Here is an 18,556-nt window from a genome sequence, read left to right as displayed (position 1 = left end):
TTCCTTGAAATGTAATATATCCTCTGATAGCCTATGGTGATAATTAACAGAATCATTTTCTGTGCAAAATGTGCTTCGATATTCTGTACTATGTGTTCAGTGAAATTGTGCTTTTTGCTTTCCAGTTGATTGATAATTGATTGCATGAATTGGTCCTCTTCCAGGATGCTGGCTATGGTGAGAAGTCCTTTATTGCTCCAGAAGAAGAAAATGAGGAAGATTTTCAGATGAAGATTGATGATGAGGCAAGGAAGTACACTAACTGTTATTAGTACATACCATTTATCCTTTTTGAAAAAAAAACACAGGTTTATTGTTTATTGAGGTTTTTAAGAAAACCCATTTAAAGTGTACAATTTTTATATGATATATGTTGCATATGTTTGGATGTGTGTTGATACCTATGAAATAATGATGAGTGTTTCTGTCACCCCCTAAAGTTTCTTTGTGCCTCTTTGAAGTCCTGTTATCATGCCTCTTCTGTTCTCTCCACCCTCCATGTCCCCTGACAACCACTGATCTGCTTTCTGTAACTATAGATTAGATTACATTTTCTGGAATTTTAGATAATGAATTCATATAGTATGTATTCTTCTTTAAAATTGTGGTAAAATATACATAATATAAAACATACCATTTTAACCTTTAAGTGCACAGTTCAGTAGTCTTAAGTATATTCACATTGTTGTACAACCAATCTCCAGAACTCTTTTCGTCATGCAAAACTGAAACTGTTACCCACTAAACAGTAACTCTCCACTCCTTCCTCCCCCAGCCTCTGACAACCACCATTCTACTTTGTCTTTCTTTTACTACTTGAAGTGCTTCACCAAAGTGGAATCTTTAAGTATTTGTTGTTAGGTTACTGATTAATTTAATCTAGTGTAATATTCTCAAGGTTCAGCCATGTTGTAGCATGTGCCAGGATTTCCCTTTTTTAGGGTAAAAATAATTTTGTTGTATGTGTATACCACATTTTGTTTACTCAGCCATTGATGGACATTTGTGTTGCTTCCACCTCTTGACTCCTGGAAATACTACTGCTAGGAACACAGGTGTGCAAACAACTATCCAAACCTTCCTTTCTTTTGCATATATAACTAGAAATGTGATAACCGATCATATTGTAGTTCTATTTTTAGATTTTTTTTGAGGAACCTCCATACTGTTTTCCAAAGAAGCAGCACCATTTTGTATTGCTCTCAATTGTGTAAGAGTTCCAGTTTCTTCACATTTCCCAACACTTATTATTGCTTCCTTGTTAGTAGCCAGCCATCCTAATGGGTGTGAGGTAGTACCTCATTGTTGTTTTAATTTGCATTTCCTTAATGGTCAGTGATGTTCAGTATCTTTTCATGTGCTCGTGGGCCATCTATATGTCATCTTTTGAGAAATAGCTATTCAAGTACTTTGCTGATTTTTGACTCAGATTGTTTATTTTTTGTTGATTTGTAGGAGTTCTTTATATATTCTGGATATTAACCGTTCATCAGATAAATGATACACAAATATTTTCTCCCATTCCACAGGTTGCCTTTTCACATTGTGTTTTGTCCTTTGATACAGAGAAGTTCTAAATTTTGATGAATTCCAATTTATCTAATTTTAGTTTGTAAATTGTGCTTTTATCCAAGAAATCATTGCCAAATTAAATGTCATAAAGCTTTTCCCCTATGTTTTCTTCTAAGAGTTTTATGTTTTTAGGTCTTCGATGTAGGTCTTTAATCCATTCTGAGTTAATTTTTATGTGGTGTAAGGTAAAGGTCCAACTTCATTAATTTGCATGTGGATATTCTTTTTTTCCAGCACCACTGGTTGACTGTATGTATTCTTTCTTGTCTGTCTTTCACTCTGTACTTATGTTGAGATTAATTCAGGTTATTGTGTATATTGAAAGTTTGTTTCATTTTTATTGCTGAACAGTATTCCATAGTCTGGATGTACCACAGTTAGTTTAACTAATCACGTATCTTTAAGGATATTTCGTTGTTCCTAGTTTTTGACTGTTAGGAATAAACTACTATGAATATTCATGTATAAATCTCTGTGTGGATGTATGTTTCCTTTTTTCTTGGGTAAATACTTAAAAGTGGAATTACTGGGTCATGTGATAATTCTGTGTCTAACCTTTGGAGGAACTGTCAGGCTTCTATAGTGGCTGCACCATTTTTCATCTCTACCAACAGGGTATCAGGGTCTCAGTTTCTCCACATCTTTGTCAAGTCTGGCTATTTTCTGATTTTTTAAATTATGGCCTTTCTAGTGCTTGTGGCTTTAATTTCCATTTCCCTAATGGCTAAGGATGTTGAGTGTCTGCCTATTTATATACATAACATTTTGGTCACCTGTTCATCTTTTTTTTACCATTTTTATTTTGAATGAGTTGTTTTTCTTATTATTGGGTTTTGAAACTTATGTATGTATACTAGGTCTGAGTCCTTAAAGAGGTATGTGATTTGCAAAGATGTTCTCCATCTTTATTTATTTATTTTTATTTCTTCATTCAGTTATTTTTTTTACTTTATTTTATTTATTTTGATATCATTAATCTGCAATTACATGATTAACATTATGTTTACTAGACTCCCCCATCACCAATTCCCTCGCATACCCCCAAACACTGTCCATCAGCATAGTAAGACACTATAGAATCACTACTTCACTTCTCTGTGTTGTACAGCCCTTCCTGTGCATACCCCCTCTCAACCCAACCCCCAACATATCTGCTAATAGTAATGCCCCTCTTTTATTCCCTTATCCCTTTCCCTTTGATAAATGTTAGTCCACTCTCGGGTTCTTTGATTTTGCTGCTGTTTGGTTCCTTCAGTTTTTTTCTTTGCTCTTCTACTCCACAGATGAGTGAAATCATTTGACACTTGTCTTTTTCCACCTGACTTATTTCACTGAGCATGATACCCTGTAGCTCCACCATTGTTGTTGTAAATGGTAGGATTTTTTTTCTTATGGTTGAATAATATTCTCTTGTGTATATATACCACATCTTTATCCATTCATTTACTGATGGACACCTAAGTTGCATCCATTTCTTGGCTATTGTAAACATAGCCAGTGCTGTGATAAACATAGAGGTGCATATGTCTTTTTCAAATAGGGATGCTGCATTCTTAGGGTAAATTCCTAGGAGTGGAAGTCCTGGGTCAAATGCTATTTCTTTTTTGAGGAACCTCCATATTGCTTTCCACAATGGTTGAACTAATGTACATTCCCACCAGCAGTGTAGGACGGTTCCCCTTTCTACACAACCTTACCAACATTTGTTGTTTTTCTTTTGGATGGTGGTGATCCTTACTGCTATGAGGTGATATCTCATTGTGGTTTTAATTTGCATTTCTCTGATGATTAGCTATGTGGAGCATCTTTTCATGTGTCTGTTGGCCATCTGAATTTCTTCTTCGGAGAAGTGTCTGTTCAGATCTTGTGCCAATATTTAATTGGTTTATTTGCCTTTTTTTGTTGAGGTGTGCATGCCCCACCCCCCACATTATACATGCTAATCATAATGTACCCCTTCTTTTTCGCCCCCTTAACCCTACCTTCACACCCATCTTCTACAGTCCCTTTCCCTTTGGTAACTATGGGTCCATTCTTTTGTTCTGTGATTCTGCTGCTGTTTTGTTCCTTCAGTTTTTTCTTTGATTTTATACTCCACAGATTAGTGAAATAATTTGGTACATGTCTTTCTCCGCCTGGCTTATTTCACTGCGCATAATACCCTCTAGCTACATCCATGTTGTTGCAAATGGTAGGATTTGTTTTCTTCTTATGACTGAAAAATATTCCATTGTATATATGCACCACATCTCTTTATCCATTCATCTACTGATGGACATTTAGGTTGCTTCCATTTTTGGGCTGTTGTAAATAGTGCTGGGATAAACATTGGGGTGCATCTGTCTTTTTCAAACTGGGCTGTTGCATTTTAGGGTAAATTCCTAGTAGTGGAATTCCTGGGTCAAGTGGTATTTCTATTTTGAGCTTTTTGAGGAACCTCCATACTGCTTTCCACAATGGTTGAACTAATTAACATTCCCACCAGCTGTGTAGGAGGGTTCCCCTTTCTCCACATCCTCACCCGCATTTGTTGTTCCTTGTCTTTTCTGTGTTGTCCATCCTAACTGGTGTGAGGTGATACCTCATTGTGGTTTTAATTTGTATTTCTCTGATAACTGGCAATGTGGAGGATCTTTTCATGTTTCTGTGGCCATCTGAATTTCCTTGGAGAACTGTCTGTTCAACTCCTCAGCCCATTTTTTAAATGGATTATTTGCTTTTTGTCTATTGAGTTTCATGAACTCTTTATATATTTTGGATGTCAACCCTTTATCGGATCAGTTCTTTGAAGTAATTTATGAATATATTCTCCCATACTGTAGGATGCCTTATTGTTCTATTGGTGGTGTCCTTTGCTGTACAGAAACTTTTCAGCTTGATATAGTCCCATTTGTTCATTTTTGCTTTTGTTTCTCTTGCCCGGGAGATATGTTCTTTAAGAAGTTGCTCATGTTTATGTCCAAGAGATTTTTGCTTTTTTTTCCTAACTGTTTTATGGTCTCATGACTTACATTCACTTCTTTGATCCATTTTGAATTTACTTTTGTGTATGGAGTAAGACAGTGATCCAGTTTCATTCTCTTACATGTAACTGTCCAATTTTGCCAGCACCAGCTGTTGAAGAAGCTGTCATTTCCCCACTGTATATCCATGGCAGCTTTATCGTGTATTAATTGACTGTATATGTTTGGGTTAGTATCTGGACTCTATTCTGTTCCAGTGGTCTTTGGGTCTGTTCTTGTGCCAGTACCAAATAATCCTGAGTACTGTGGCTTTGTAGTAGAGTGTGATGCCCCCTGCTTTATTCTTGCTCCTCAGGATTACTTTGGCTCTTCCCCGTCTTTTGTGTTTCCATATGAGTTTTAGAACGATTTTCTCTGGTTTGTTGAAGAATGTTGTTGGAATTTTGATAGGAATTGCATTGATTCTGTAGATTGCTTTAGGTAGGATGGCCATTTTGACAATATTAATTCTTCCTATCCATGAGCATGAGGGATGTGTTTCCATTTATTGGTATCTTCTTTAATTTCTTTCATGAGTATCTTGTAGTTTTCAAAGTATAGGTCTTTCACCATCTTTTTTAGGTTTATTCCTAGGTTTTTCATTGTTTTTGCTGCAACTGAGAATGGAATTGCTTTTGTTATTTGTCTCTATAGTAGTTCATTGTTAGTGTATAGGAATGCCACAGATTTCTGCATATTAATTTTGTATCCTGCAACTTTCCTGAATTCAGATATTAGGTGTAGAAGTTTTGTAGTGGATTTTAGGGTTCTTTATGTACAATATCATGTCATCTGCAAACAGGGACAGTTTAACTTCTTCTTTACCAATTTTGATGCCTTTTATTTCTTTGTGTTGTCTGACTGCTGTGGCTAGGACCTCCAGTACTATGTTGAATAGATGTGGGGAGAGTGGGCATTCTTGTCTTGTTCCCAATCTTAAAGGAAAAGCTTTCAGCTTATCGCTATTAAGTATGATGTTGGCTGTAGGTTTGTCATATATGGCCTTTATTATGTTGAGGTACTTGCCCTCTATTCCCATTTTGTTGAGAGATTTTATAATGAATGGATGTTGTCAAATACATTTTCTCCATCTTTGGAAATGATTATGTGGTTTTGTCCTCCTTTTTATTGATGGATTTTCTAAAGTTATACCCTCTTCGCATCTCTGGAATAAATCTGCTTGATCATGATGGATGATCTTTCTGATGTATTTTTAAGTTCAGTTTAACAATATTTTGTTGAGTATTTTTGCGTCTGGGTTAATCAGGGATATTGGTCTGTAATTTTATTTTTTTGTCTTGTTGTTCCTTCTTTTTGGTATTAGAGTGATCCTCATAGAATGACCTTAGAAGTATTCCCTGTTGTTCTACTCTTTGGAAAACTCTAAGGAGGATGGGTATTAGGTCTTAACTAAATGTTTGATAACACTCAGTGGTGATTCCATCTCTTCCAGTGATTTTGGTCTTAGGCCGGTTTTTTATTACCAGTTCAATTTTGTTGCTGGTAATTGTTCTGTTCAGATTTTCTGTTTCTTTCTGGGTCAGCCTTGGAAAGTTGTACTTTTCTAGAAAGTTGTCTGTTTCTTTTAGGTTATACAGTTAGCATTAATTTTTTATACTATTCTGTAATGATTCTTTGTATTTCTGTGGTGTCTGTCTTGATCTTTCCTATGTCATTTCTGGTTTTGTTTATGTGCATAGACTCTTTATTTTTTTATTATTTATTTTCTTTTTTAAGATAATAATTATTATTATTTTTTAATAATTATTTTTTATTGAAGGGTAGTTGACACACAGTATTGTTACATTAGTTTCAAGTGTACAACACAGTGGTAGAACATTTATATACATAATTGTAGGTTCCAGCTATCACCCTACCAAGCTGTTACAATATCTTGACTATATTCCTTATGCTATACATTACATCCCAGTTACTTATTTATTATACCATTGGAAGTCTGTCCTTTTTTTTGTTTTTTTTTGTTTTTTTTTGTTTTTTTTTTTTTTTGTTAGGGCATCTCTCATATTTATTGATGAAATGGTTGTTAACGACTATAAAATTCTGTATAGGGGAGTCAATGCTCAATGCACAATCATTAATCCACCCCAAGCCTAATTTTCGTTAGTCTCCAATCTTCTGAGGCATAACAGATAATTATTTTTTATTGAAGGGTAGTTGACACACAGTATTACACTACATTAGTATCAGGTGTAAAACAAAGTTATTCAACATTTATATAGATGACAATGCTAGGTAGCAGCTATCACCATACCAAGCTGTTAAAAATATCTTGACTATATTCCTTATGCTATACATTACATCCCGGTTACTTATTTATTTTACCATTGGAACTGTGTACTATTTCTTTTTTTTTTTGTGAGGTCTTCTCTCATATTTATTGAACAAATGCATGTTAACAACAATAAAATTCTGTATAGGGGAGTCAATGTTCAATGCACAATCATTAATCCACCCCAAGCCTAATTTTCGTTAGTCTCCAATCTTCTGAGGCATAAGAGATAATTATTTTTTATTGAAGGGTAGTTGACACACAGTATTACACTACATTAGTATCAGGTGTAAAACAAAGTTATTCAACATTTATATAGATGACAATGCTAGGTAGCAGCTATCACCATACCAAGCTGTTAAAAATATCTTGACTATATTCCTTATGCTATACATTACATCCCGGTTACTTATTTATTTTACCATTGGAACTGTGTACTATTTCTTTTTTTTTTTGTGAGGTCTTCTCTCATATTTATTGAACAAATGCATGTTAACAACAATAAAATTCTGTATAGGGGAGTCAATGTTCAATGCACAATCATTAATCCACCCCAAGCCTAATTTTCGTCAGTCTCCAATCTTCTGAGGCATAACAAACAAGTTCTTACATGTAGAACAAATTCTTACATAGTGAATAAGTTACATAGTGAACAGTACAAGGGCAGTCATCACAGAAACTTCCGGTTTTGTTCATGCATTATGAACTATAAACAGTCAGTCCAAATATGAATACTCATTTCATTTTTATATTTGATTTATATGTGGATACCACATTTCTCTCTTTATTATTATTATTTTTAATAAAATGCTGAAGTGGTAGATAGATACAAGATAAAAGTAGAAAATATAGTTTTGTTTTCTAAGGGAACAAATGTAGATGATCAGGTGTGTGCCTGTAGACTATGTGTTAATCCAAGCTAGAGAAGGGCAATAAAACATCCGCATATGCAGAAGATTTCTCTCAGAACAGGGGGAGTGAGATTCTAAGCCTCACCTCTGTTGATCCCCAATTTATCACCTGTTGGCCCCCCTGCGACTGTGCCTGTCTTAGGTTGTTCCTCCCTTGAGGAATCTTACCCGTCTCTGGCTAACCAGTCATCTTCCGGGGCCATACAGGGAAATGTTAAGTTTGTAAGTGAGAGAGAAGCCTTATTGTTTGAAATGGTTAGCTTTTTATTTCTTTGCATATTTATGCCCTGTAGCTTCTTTGCTCAGCATTTGTCTTGAGATATCTTAACCACTTGGAAGAATTATGGTATTCGGTAACTTTGAAATGAGGCACAAATTCTATTTAAGGGTTGTAATTAGGAAGGAAGAAGAAAAGCTATAGAAGTAGAAGGTGGAACAAAACATGGGAAGATTGATTATTTCTTTGACATATCTTCTTGTAGAGAAACTTCAGCATGTATAGGTTTTAAGCTACTACTTAAATTGCACACACACATTAACATAATAGGAGTATAGTTACATAAACAATGAATACCTGTAATTACCAACCATCTCCAGTGAAACCAAGAAAACCAGTTAGGCATCTTAGGCATTTGTGAAAACTTATCTATGATATGGTGGATATTGTCCACCTGAACTTGAACAGTCTGAGAGAAATCAGACAAATTAAAACAACCCATTCCTGGGGAATGTTCACATCCCTTATGTTCTTTTAACCGTAAATAGCCTGTAGTTGTAAGATTTTGGAGTGCTACAATTTGCACTTCTCCTAATTCTTGGTTATTTCCAACAGTATAGATCCAGTCAAATTTGTTGTTTTACTGTATGCACAGGCCAGCTTAGATATCTCCTTCATTCCCATGGCAAGTCCAGGAGCTGGTGGGATGAGTGCATCTACAGCTGTAGCAGTGCGTGGATCTTTGTTGGAGTTTTTCGATGATCCTCTTCTGGCATGAGTCTTCCAGAGAGTGCTGATGTTGGAAGTTCTTTTTCATATCGTATCTTAGTTCATTTTCGGTGTATCCCAATTAGGCTTTGATCCTCTGTGTAAACGCAAACAGATCCTTTGCCTACAGTTTTATATGCTCTTTAAACCATTGTGTAGAACTCATTGGAGATTACCACCCAGGAACTGCCGTTTATTTTGTTTTGTTTGGTTTGTTTTTGGTATCACTAAAGTACACTTATAATGAATTTTATGTTTACTAGGCTCTCCCCTTTACCAGGTCTCTCCTATAAACCCCTTGACAGTCACTGTCCATCAGCATAGCAAAATGTTGGAGAATCACTACTTGCCTTCGCAGTTTTGTACAGCCCTCTCTTTTCTCCTACTGCCCATGCATGCTAATCTTAATAACCCTCTACTTCTTCCCCCCTTATCCCTCCCTACCCACCCATTCTCCCCAGTCCCTTTCCCTTTGGTACCTGTTAGTCCTTTCTTGAGTTCTGTGATTCTGATGCTGTTTTGTTCCTTCAGATTTTCCTTTGTTCTTATATTCCATAGATAAATGAAATCATTTGGTATTTCTCTTTCTCTGCTTAGCTTGTTTCACTGAGCATAAAACCCTCCAGCTCCATCAATGTTCCTGCAAATGGTTGGATTTGCCCTTTTCTTATGGCTGAGTAGTATTCCATTGTGTATATGTACCACATCTTCTTTATCCATTCATCTATCGATGGACATTTAGGTTGCTTCCAATTCTTGGCTATTGTAAATAGTGCTGCGATAAACATAGGGGTGCAGTGATCTTTCTCATACTTGATTGCTGCATTCTTTGGGTAAATTCCTAGGAGTGCAATTCTCGGGACAAATAGTAAGTCTGTTTTGAGCATTTTGATGTACCTCCATACTGCTTTCCACAATGGTTGAACTATCTTACATTCCCACCAGCAGTGTAGGAGGGATCCCCTTTCTCCACAGCCTCACCAATATTTGTTGTTGTTTGTCTTTTCGATGGCAGCCATCCTTACTGGTGTGAGGTGATACCTCATTGTAGTTTTAATTTGCATTTCTCTGATAATTAGCGATGTGGAGCATCTTTTCATGTGTCTGTTGGCCATCTGTATTTCTCTTTTTGAGAGCTGTCTGTTCAGTTTCAATGCCAATTTTTTAATTGGGTTATTTGATTTTTGTTTGTTGAGGAGTGTGAGCTCTTTTTATATTCTGGACGTCAAGCCTTTATCGGATGTGTTATTTTCAAGTATATTCTCCCATACTGTAGGGTTACTTTTTGTTCTATTGATGGCGTCTTTTGCTGTACAGAAGCTTTTCAGCTTAATATAGTCCCCTTACTCAGTTTTGCTGTTGTTTTCCTTGCCCGGGGAGATATGTTCAAGAAGAGGTCACTCATGTTAATGTCTAAGAGGTTTTTGCCTGTGTTTTCTTCCAAGAGTTAATGGTTTCATGACATACATTCAGGTCTTTGATCCATTTTGAGTTTACTTTTGTATATGGGGTTAGACAATGGTCCAGTTTCATTCTCCTACATGTAGCTGTCCAGATTTGCCAGCACCATCTGTTGAAGAGACTGTCTTTTTGCCATTGTATGTCCATGGCTCCTATATCAAATATTAATTGACCATATATGTCTGTGTTAATTACTGGATTCTCTAGTCTGTTCCACTGGTATGTGGCTCTGCTCTTGTGCCAGAACCAAATTGTCTTGATTACTATGGCTTTATAGTAGAGCTTGAAGTTGGGGATTGAGACCCCCTACTTTATTCTTCTTTCTCAGGATTGCATTGGATATTTGGGGTCTTTGGTGTTTCCATATGAATTTTTGAATTAATTGTTCCATTTCATTGTAGAATGTTGCCGGTAGTTTCATAAGGATTGCATCAAATCTGTATATTGCTTTGGGCAGGATGGTCATTTTGACGATATTAATTCTTCCTAGTGACGAGCATGTAATGAGTTTCCATCTGTTAGTGTCCCCTTTAATTTCTCTTAAGAGTGACTTGTAGTTTTCAGAGTATAAGTCTTTCAATTCTTTGGTTAGGTTTATTCCTAGGTTTTTAATTTTTTTGATGCAATTGTGAATGGAGTTGTTTTCTAATTTCTCTTTCTGTTGGTTCATTGTTAGTGTATAGGAAAGCCACAGATTTCTATGTGTTGATTTTGTATCCTGCAACTTTGATGTATTCCGATATCAGGTCTAGTAGTTTTGGGGTGGAGTCTTTAGGGTTTTTTATGTACTGTATCATGTCATCTGCAAATAGTGACAGTTTAACTTCTTTACCAATCTGGAGTCCTTGTATTTATTTGTTTTGTCTTATTGCTGTGGCTAGGACCTGCAGTACTATGTTAAATAACAGTGGAGAGAGTGGGCATCCCTGTCTAGTTCCTGATATCAGAGGAAATGCTTTCAGCTTCTCGCTGTTCAATATAATGTTGGCTGTGGGTTTATCATAGATGGCCTTTATTATGTTGAGGTACTTGCCCTCTATTCCCATTTTGCTGAGAGTGTTTATCATGAGTGGATGTTGAACTTAGTCAAATGCTTTTTCAGCATCTATGGAGATGATCATGTGGTTTTTGATTTTCTTTTTGTTCATGTGGTGGGTGATGTTGATGGACTGTCGAATGTTGTACCATCTTTGCATCCCTGGGCTGAATCCCACTTGGTCAGGTTGTATGGTCCTTTTGATGTATTTTTGTATTCGGTTTGCTAATATTTTGTTGAGTATTTTTGTATCTACGTTCATCAGGGTTATTGGTCTGTTGTTTTCTTTTTTGCTGGGGTCTTTGCCTGGTTTTGGTATTAGGGTGATGTTAGCTTCATAGAATGGGTTTGGGAGTATCCCCTCCTCCTCTATTTTTTGGAAAACTTTAAGGAGAATGGGTATTATGTCTTCTATGTGTGTCTTATAAAATTCCGAGGTGAATCCATCTGGCCCAGGGATTTTGTTGTTTGGTACCGCTTCAATTTCATTGCTGGTAATTGGTCTGCTTAGATTTCCTGTTTCTTTCTGGGTCAGTCTTGGAAGGTTGTATTTTTCTAGAAAGTTGTCCATTTCTCCTAGGGTTCGCAGCTTGTTAGCATATAGGTTTTCAAAGTATTCTCTAATAATTATTTGTTTTTCTTTGGTGTCTGTCATGATTGTTCCTTTCTCGTTTCTGATACTGTTGATTTGTGTTGAGTCTTTTCTTCTTAATAAGTCTGGTTAGAGGCTTATCTATTTTGTTATTTTCTCGAAGAACCAGCTCTTGGTTTCATTGATTTTTGCTATTTTTTTATTCTTCTCAATTTTATTTATTTCTTCTCTGATCTTTATTATGTCCCTAATTCTTCTGACCTTAGGCCTCTTCTGTTCCTCTTTTTCCAATTTTGATAATTGTGACATTAGACCATTCAATTGGGATTGCTCTTCCTTTTTTAAATATGGTTGGATTGCTATATACTTTCCTCTTAAGACTGCTTTTGCTGTGTCGCACGAAGTTGGGGCTTAGTGTTGTTGTTGTCATTTGTTTCCATATATTGCTGGATCTCCATTTTGATTTAGTCATTGATCCATTGATTATTTAGGAGTGGGTCGTTAAGCCTCCATGTTTTCGTGAGCCTCTTTCCTTTCTTTGTACAGTTTATTTCTAGTTTTATGCCTTTGTGGTCTGAAAAGTCGGTTGGAAGGATTTCAATCTTTTCAAATTTTCTGAGGCTCTTTTTGTGGCCTAGTATGTGATCTATTCTGGACAATGTTCCATGTGCACTTGAGAAGAATGTATATCCTGTTGCTTTTGAATGTAGAGTTCTATAGATTTCTGTTAAGTCCATCTGCTCTACTGTGTTGTTCCGTGCTTCCGTGTCTTTACTTATTTTCTGCCTGGTGGATCTATCCTTTTGGGTGAGTGGTGTGTTGAAGTCTCCTAGAATGAATGCATTGCAGTCTATTTCCCCCTTTAGTTCTGTTAGTATTTGTTTCACTTATGCTGGTGCTCCTCCGTTGGGTTCTTATATATTTAGAATGGTTATATCCTCTTGTTGGACTGAGCTCTTTATCATTATGTAGTGTCCTTCTTTATCTCTTGTTACATTCTTTGTTTTGAAGTCTATTTTGTCTGATATTAGTACTGCAACCCCTGCTTTCTTCTCAGTGTTGTTTGCTTGAAATATGTTTTTCCATCCCTTGACTTTTAGTCTGTACATATCTTTGGGTTTGAGGTGAGTTTCTTGTAAGCAGCATACAAATGGGCCTTGATTTTTTATCCATTCTATTACTCTGTGTCTTTTGATTGGTGCATGCAGCCCATTAACATTTAGGGTAACTTTTGAAAGATATGTACTTATTGCCATTGGAGGCTTTAAATTCATGGTTACCAAAGGTTCAAGGTTAGCCTTTTTAGTATCTTACTACCTAACTTAGCTCGCTTATTGAGCTGTTATATACACTGTCTGGAGATTCTTTCTTCTCTCCATTCTTATTCCTCCTCCTCGATTCTTCATATGTTGGGTGTTTTGTGCTGTGATCTTTCTAGGAGTGCTCCCATCTAGAGCAGCCCCTGTAAGATGTTCTGGAGAGGTTTTTTTGGAAAGCAAATTGCCTCAGCTTTTGTTTGCCTGGGAATTTTTTAATTCCACCATCATATTTGAATGATAGTCGTGCTGGATACATTATCCTTGGTTCAAGGTCCTTCTGTTTCATTGTATTAAATATACCATGCCATTCTCTTCTGGCCTGTAGAGTTTCTGTCAAGAATTCTGATGTTAGCCTGATGGGTTTCCCTTTATAGGTGACCTTTTTCTCTCTCGCTGCCTTTAAAACTCTTTCCTTTCCCTTGATCTTTGTCATGTTAATTATTATGTGTCTTGGTGTTGTCCTCCTTGGATCCATTCTGTTTGTGGCTCTGTGTATTTCCGTGGTCTTTTCGATTATTTCCTCCACCATTTGTTTAAGTTTTCAGCAATTATTTCTTCTAAGATACTTTCCATCTCTATTCCTCTCTCTTCTTCTTCTGGAACCCCTATAATATGGATATTGTTCCTTTTGGATTGGTCACACAGTTCTCTTAATATTGTTTCATTCCTGGAGATCCTTTTGTCTCTCTCTATGTCAGCTTCTATGCGTTCCTGTTCTCTGGTTTCAATTCCATCAATGGCCTCTTGCATCCTATCCATTCTGCTTATAAACCCTTCCAGAATTTTTTCATTTCTGTGATCTCCTTTCTGGCATCTGTGTTTTCCCTCCAGACTTCTTCCCATATCTCTTGCGTATTTTTCTGCATCTCTGTCAGCATGTTTATGATTCTTATTCTGAATTCTTTTTCAGGAAGACTGGTTAGTTCTGTCTCCTTCTCTGGTTTTGTCTCTGTGATATTTGTCTGCCTGTAGCTTTGCCTTTTCATGGTGATAGGAATAGTTTGCAGAGCTGGGACAAGTGACGGCTGGAAGAACTTCCTTTCTTGTTGGTTTGTGGTCCTCCTCTCCTGGGAGAACAACGACCTCTAGTGGCTTGTGCTGCACAGATGCAGACAGGGTTTTTCCTTCCTGCCCAGCTGCTATGGAGTTTATCTCCGCTGTTGCTCTGGGCGTGGACTGCCTCCGGCAGCTGCTCCAAAGTGCTGGAATCACGTTGGAGCGGGAGTGGCTGGGAGGCTATTTATCTCCGTAAGGGGCCTCCCTGCTCCCTGCAGCCCAGGGGTTAGTGTGCCCAGAGATCCCTGGATTCCCTACCTCCAGATTAAATGTCCCGCCCTGCCCCTTTAAGGCTACCAAAAAGCATCCACCAAAACAAAACGAGCACCAATAAACAAAAAAATTTTAATTAAAAAAAATTTTTAATTAAAAAAAAAAAGGTGGCCACTCGTTTTTCTTTATTCTCCAACGCCAGCCTCAGGCATCTGCTCACATGTCTTGCTGCCCTGTTTCCCTACTATTGGGGTCCCTATCCCTTTGAGACTTCCAAAAAGCGCTTGCCGAAACAAAACAGAGAAAAAAAAATGAGCGCTCGCTTTTCTTATGTCCTCCAGCGCCAGGCCACCGGTGCCCGCTCACTGTTCTTGCTGCCCTGTTTCCCTAGTATTGGGGTCCCTATCCCTTTAAGACTTCCAAAAATTGCTCGCCAAAACAAAACAGAAAAAAAAATTTGTGCGCTTTTCTTATGTCACTCCGGTGCGTGCTCACTGTTCTTACTGCCCCAGAGACCCCTGGGCACGTATATTGTCTGCACTCTGGCCCGGATGGCGGGGGCTGGGTGTTTGGCAGTCCTGGGCTCCATCTCTCTCCCATTCTGCCTATTCTTCTCCCGCAAGGAGTTGTGGGGATGGACGCTCGGCTCCCGCCGGGCCGGGGCTTGTATCTTACCCCCTTCAGGAGGCGCTGGGTTCTCTCAGGTGCGGATGTGGTCTTGATATTTTCCTATGTCCTCTGGTCTTTATTCAAGGAAGGGTTGTCTTTGTTGTATTTTCATAGATGTATGTGGTTTTGGGAGGAGATTTCCACTGCTCTACTCACGCTGCCGTCTTCCGCCCCCAGATCAACTCTTTTTTTCTTGATAAGTCTTACTAGTGAGGTTTATCCATTTTTATTTTCTCAAAGAAACATTTCCTGCTTTCATTGATTCTTTCTGTTGTTTTATTTTTCTCCATTTTATTTATTTCTACTCTAATCTTCAGTATGTCCCTTGTTGAACTGACTTTGGGCCTCATTTATTCTTCCTTTTCTAGTTTTGTTAATTGTGAATTTATATTGTTCATATGGGATTGGTATTCTTTGCTTAGGTAGGCCTGTATTGCAATATACTTCTGTTTTAGCACAGCCTTTGCTGCATTCCACAGACTTTGAAGTGTTGAATTATTGTTGGTATTTATCTCCATATATTGCTTGATCTCTGTTTTTATTTGGTCATTGATCAATTGGTTATTTAGAAGCATTTTGTATAGCCTCCATGTGTTTGTGTGCTTTTTCATTTTTTTTTGCATAATTTATTTCTGGTTTCATACCTTTGTGGTTTGAGAAACTGGTTTGTATAATTTCAATCTTTTTTTTATTTACTGAGGCACTTTTTCTAGCCTAGTATATGATCTACTCTTGAAAATGTTCCATGTGCACTTGAGAAGAATGTGTGTTGTGCTGCTTTTGGATGTAACATTCTGTTGATATGTGTCAGGTCCATCTGTTCCAGTGTATTGTTCAATGCCTCTATTTCCTTATTTATTTTCTGTCTAATTGATCGGTCTTTTGTTGTGAGTGGTATGTTAACGTCTCTAAAATGAATGTGCTGTATTCTATTTCCCCTTTTAATTATGTTGTCTTTTGTTTGAAATATTTAGGTCCATTTGTTCTGTGTTGGTCAGTGAATCTGTGTACTTATTTTCTGTCTGGTTGATTGGTCCTTTGGAAGGAGTGGTGTGTTGAAGTCTCCTGAAATGAATGCATTATATTCTATTTCTTCATTTAATTCTGTTATCACATATTTTGGTGCTCCTGTGTTGGGTACATAGATATTTTTAATGGTTATATTCTCTTGTTGGACTGATCCCTTTATCATTATGTAATGTCCTTCTTTATCTTTTATTACTTTCTTTGTTTTGATGTCTATTTTGTCTCATACAAGTACTGCAACTCCTACTGTTTTCTCCCTATTAATTGTATGAAATATCTATTTCTGTCCCTTCAATTTTAGTCTGTGCATATCTTTGGGTGTAAAGTGAATCTCTTTTATGCAGTATATAGATGGGTCTTGTTTTTTATCCATTCAGTGACTCTATGTCTTTTTATTGGTGCATTCAAACCATTTACATTTAGGGTGATTATCGATAGGTATGTACCTGTTGCCTTCTATTCTTTAGATTTGTATCTATCAAAGGCTCAAGGTTAACTTCCTTACTATCTAAGAGTCTAAGTTAACTCACTTAATATGGTATTACAAACAGTTAAAAGGTTCTTTGTATTTTTCTGTGTCTCCCTCCTCCATTCTTTATATATTAGATGTCATATTCTGTACTCTTTTTCTATCCCTTGATTGACTTTGGGGACAGTTAATTTAATTTTGCATTTGCTTTGTAATTAGCTGTTATACATTCTCTACAGTGGTTTTATTACCTGTGGTGACAGCTATTAAACATTAAGAACACTTCCATCTGTAGCAGTCCTTCCAAAATACACTATAGAGATGGTTTGTGGGAGGTAAATTCTCTCAGCTTTTGGGTGTCTGGAAATTGTTTAATCCATCCTTCAAATTTACGTGATAATCTTGCCAAACCGAGTAATCTTAGTTTGAAAGGCCCCTTTGTTCAAGGCCTTTGTCCTTCATTGCATTAAATAAATCTTGCCACTCCTTTCTGCCTATAAGTTTTCTGCCATGAAATCTGATAATAGCCTGATGGGCTTCCCTTGTATGTGTTCTAATTTCTCTCTCTGGCTGCTTTGAATAGTTTTTCCTTAGCCTTGATCTTTGACATTTTAATTACTCTATGTCTTTGTGTTGTTTTCCTTCTGTCCTTTGTCCTGGGAGATCTGTGCACCTCCATGGTCTGAAAGACAATCTCCTTCTCCAGATTGGGGAAGTTTTCTGCAATTACCTCCTCAGAGACACTTTCTACCCCTTTTTTCCTCTGTTCTCTTTCTGGTACCCCTGTAATGAGAGTATTGTTCTATTCTGATTGGTCACACAGTACTCTCTTTAATATCCCCATTGTGCTCTTCAATGATTGTATCTCCAACCGGAATTCCCTCCTGAGTCCTTGAATATTTCTCTGTACCCACATAAGCATGTTAATTATTTTTATTTTGAACTCAATTTCAGTAAGATTAATGAGGTCAGTGTCATTTAAATGTTCCTGAGGACTTGTGTTAATAATTTAAATTTCAACCAAAATCTTCATATTTGTGTATGGGTCCCTCCTGTATCCAGAAGCTCTACTCTGTGGAGCTGCTCATCCCCTGAAGCAATGTCAAGGGCCACAGGGGAGTGGTATTGATGCCTAGGGGAGGAAAGAGCTGTTTCCTGCTTTCCAGCTGCTGTGAGTGTCTCCAGTGTCTGAACCAGTGGGCCAAGCACACAGGTATAAGCCTCTATGCTTTGCGTTTGTATTTGCTGTAAACAGATATTCCTTCTGGCTGTCCTAATGCCAGAGTAGGGTTTGCCAGTTTGTAAGCCAGGTGGGGCTAGCTGGGAGGAATGTGTAGTTGGTGTATATCACTGAGGGGTTCCTTGTTGGTGGATAGCCGGCCAGGAAGCTGGAGCACCTAAAGACTGTGAAAGCTCCCAACCTTCTGGGCAGAGTGCACCCGGACAATTTGTCTACTTTCCTTTCTCCTGAGCATTACTGCTCTGTGCAATCCTTGCCCCTTTAGCAGCCCTCTTGCTAAGGGCTTCCTCGTTAGGAAGACTCTTAGACTGCCCACCTTACTTTTCTACCAGGGCTGTCAGATATGGATCCCTGCTTTCCACAAGCGGCTGGAATCTCAGTCTCTCCAGGAATTCTGCCTGTCTCAGCTAGTCACGAGAGTACCATGCAATCACCATGAAAGATGTGTATGTGCTAAAAGAGTAGATCTCTGGATTTAGGTATTCAGCAGTCTCAGCCCTCCACTCCCTTCCTACTCTCTTTCTCTTCCTTCCTATCAGTGAGCTGGGATTGGAAAAGGGCTTGGGTGAAGCCAGGCAACGGCTTTGGTGCCTCACTCTGTTCTGTGAGGTTTATTCCTTTCACCAGGTTTATGCAGTTTGGCACATCCCTCGTTCCAGTTGCCCTTTCAGGATTACTCGTATTAATTATATTTTTGTATTTTATGTGGTTTTAA

General features: G+C 37.5%; 1 protein-coding gene across 1 annotated transcript in view; it reads left to right on the top strand.

Moving 5' to 3' along the window:
• LOC130682320 (transcription initiation factor TFIID subunit 1-like) overlaps positions 1–18,556 on the top strand; it is a 154,065-nt gene that overhangs the window by 21,490 nt on the left and 114,019 nt on the right. The window contains 1 exon segment of the mRNA XM_057496703.1: positions 165–245. Within this exon segment, the coding sequence (XP_057352686.1) occupies positions 165–245 (81 nt within the window).

The sequence above is a fragment of the Manis pentadactyla genome (assembly GCF_030020395.1).
Source record: "Manis pentadactyla isolate mManPen7 chromosome Y unlocalized genomic scaffold, mManPen7.hap1 SUPER_Y_unloc_5, whole genome shotgun sequence".
Classification (NCBI taxonomy): domain Eukaryota; kingdom Metazoa; phylum Chordata; class Mammalia; order Pholidota; family Manidae; genus Manis; species Manis pentadactyla.
The sequence above is the reverse complement of the archived record's forward strand: the minus strand, read 5'-3'. Positions and strand labels throughout refer to the sequence as shown.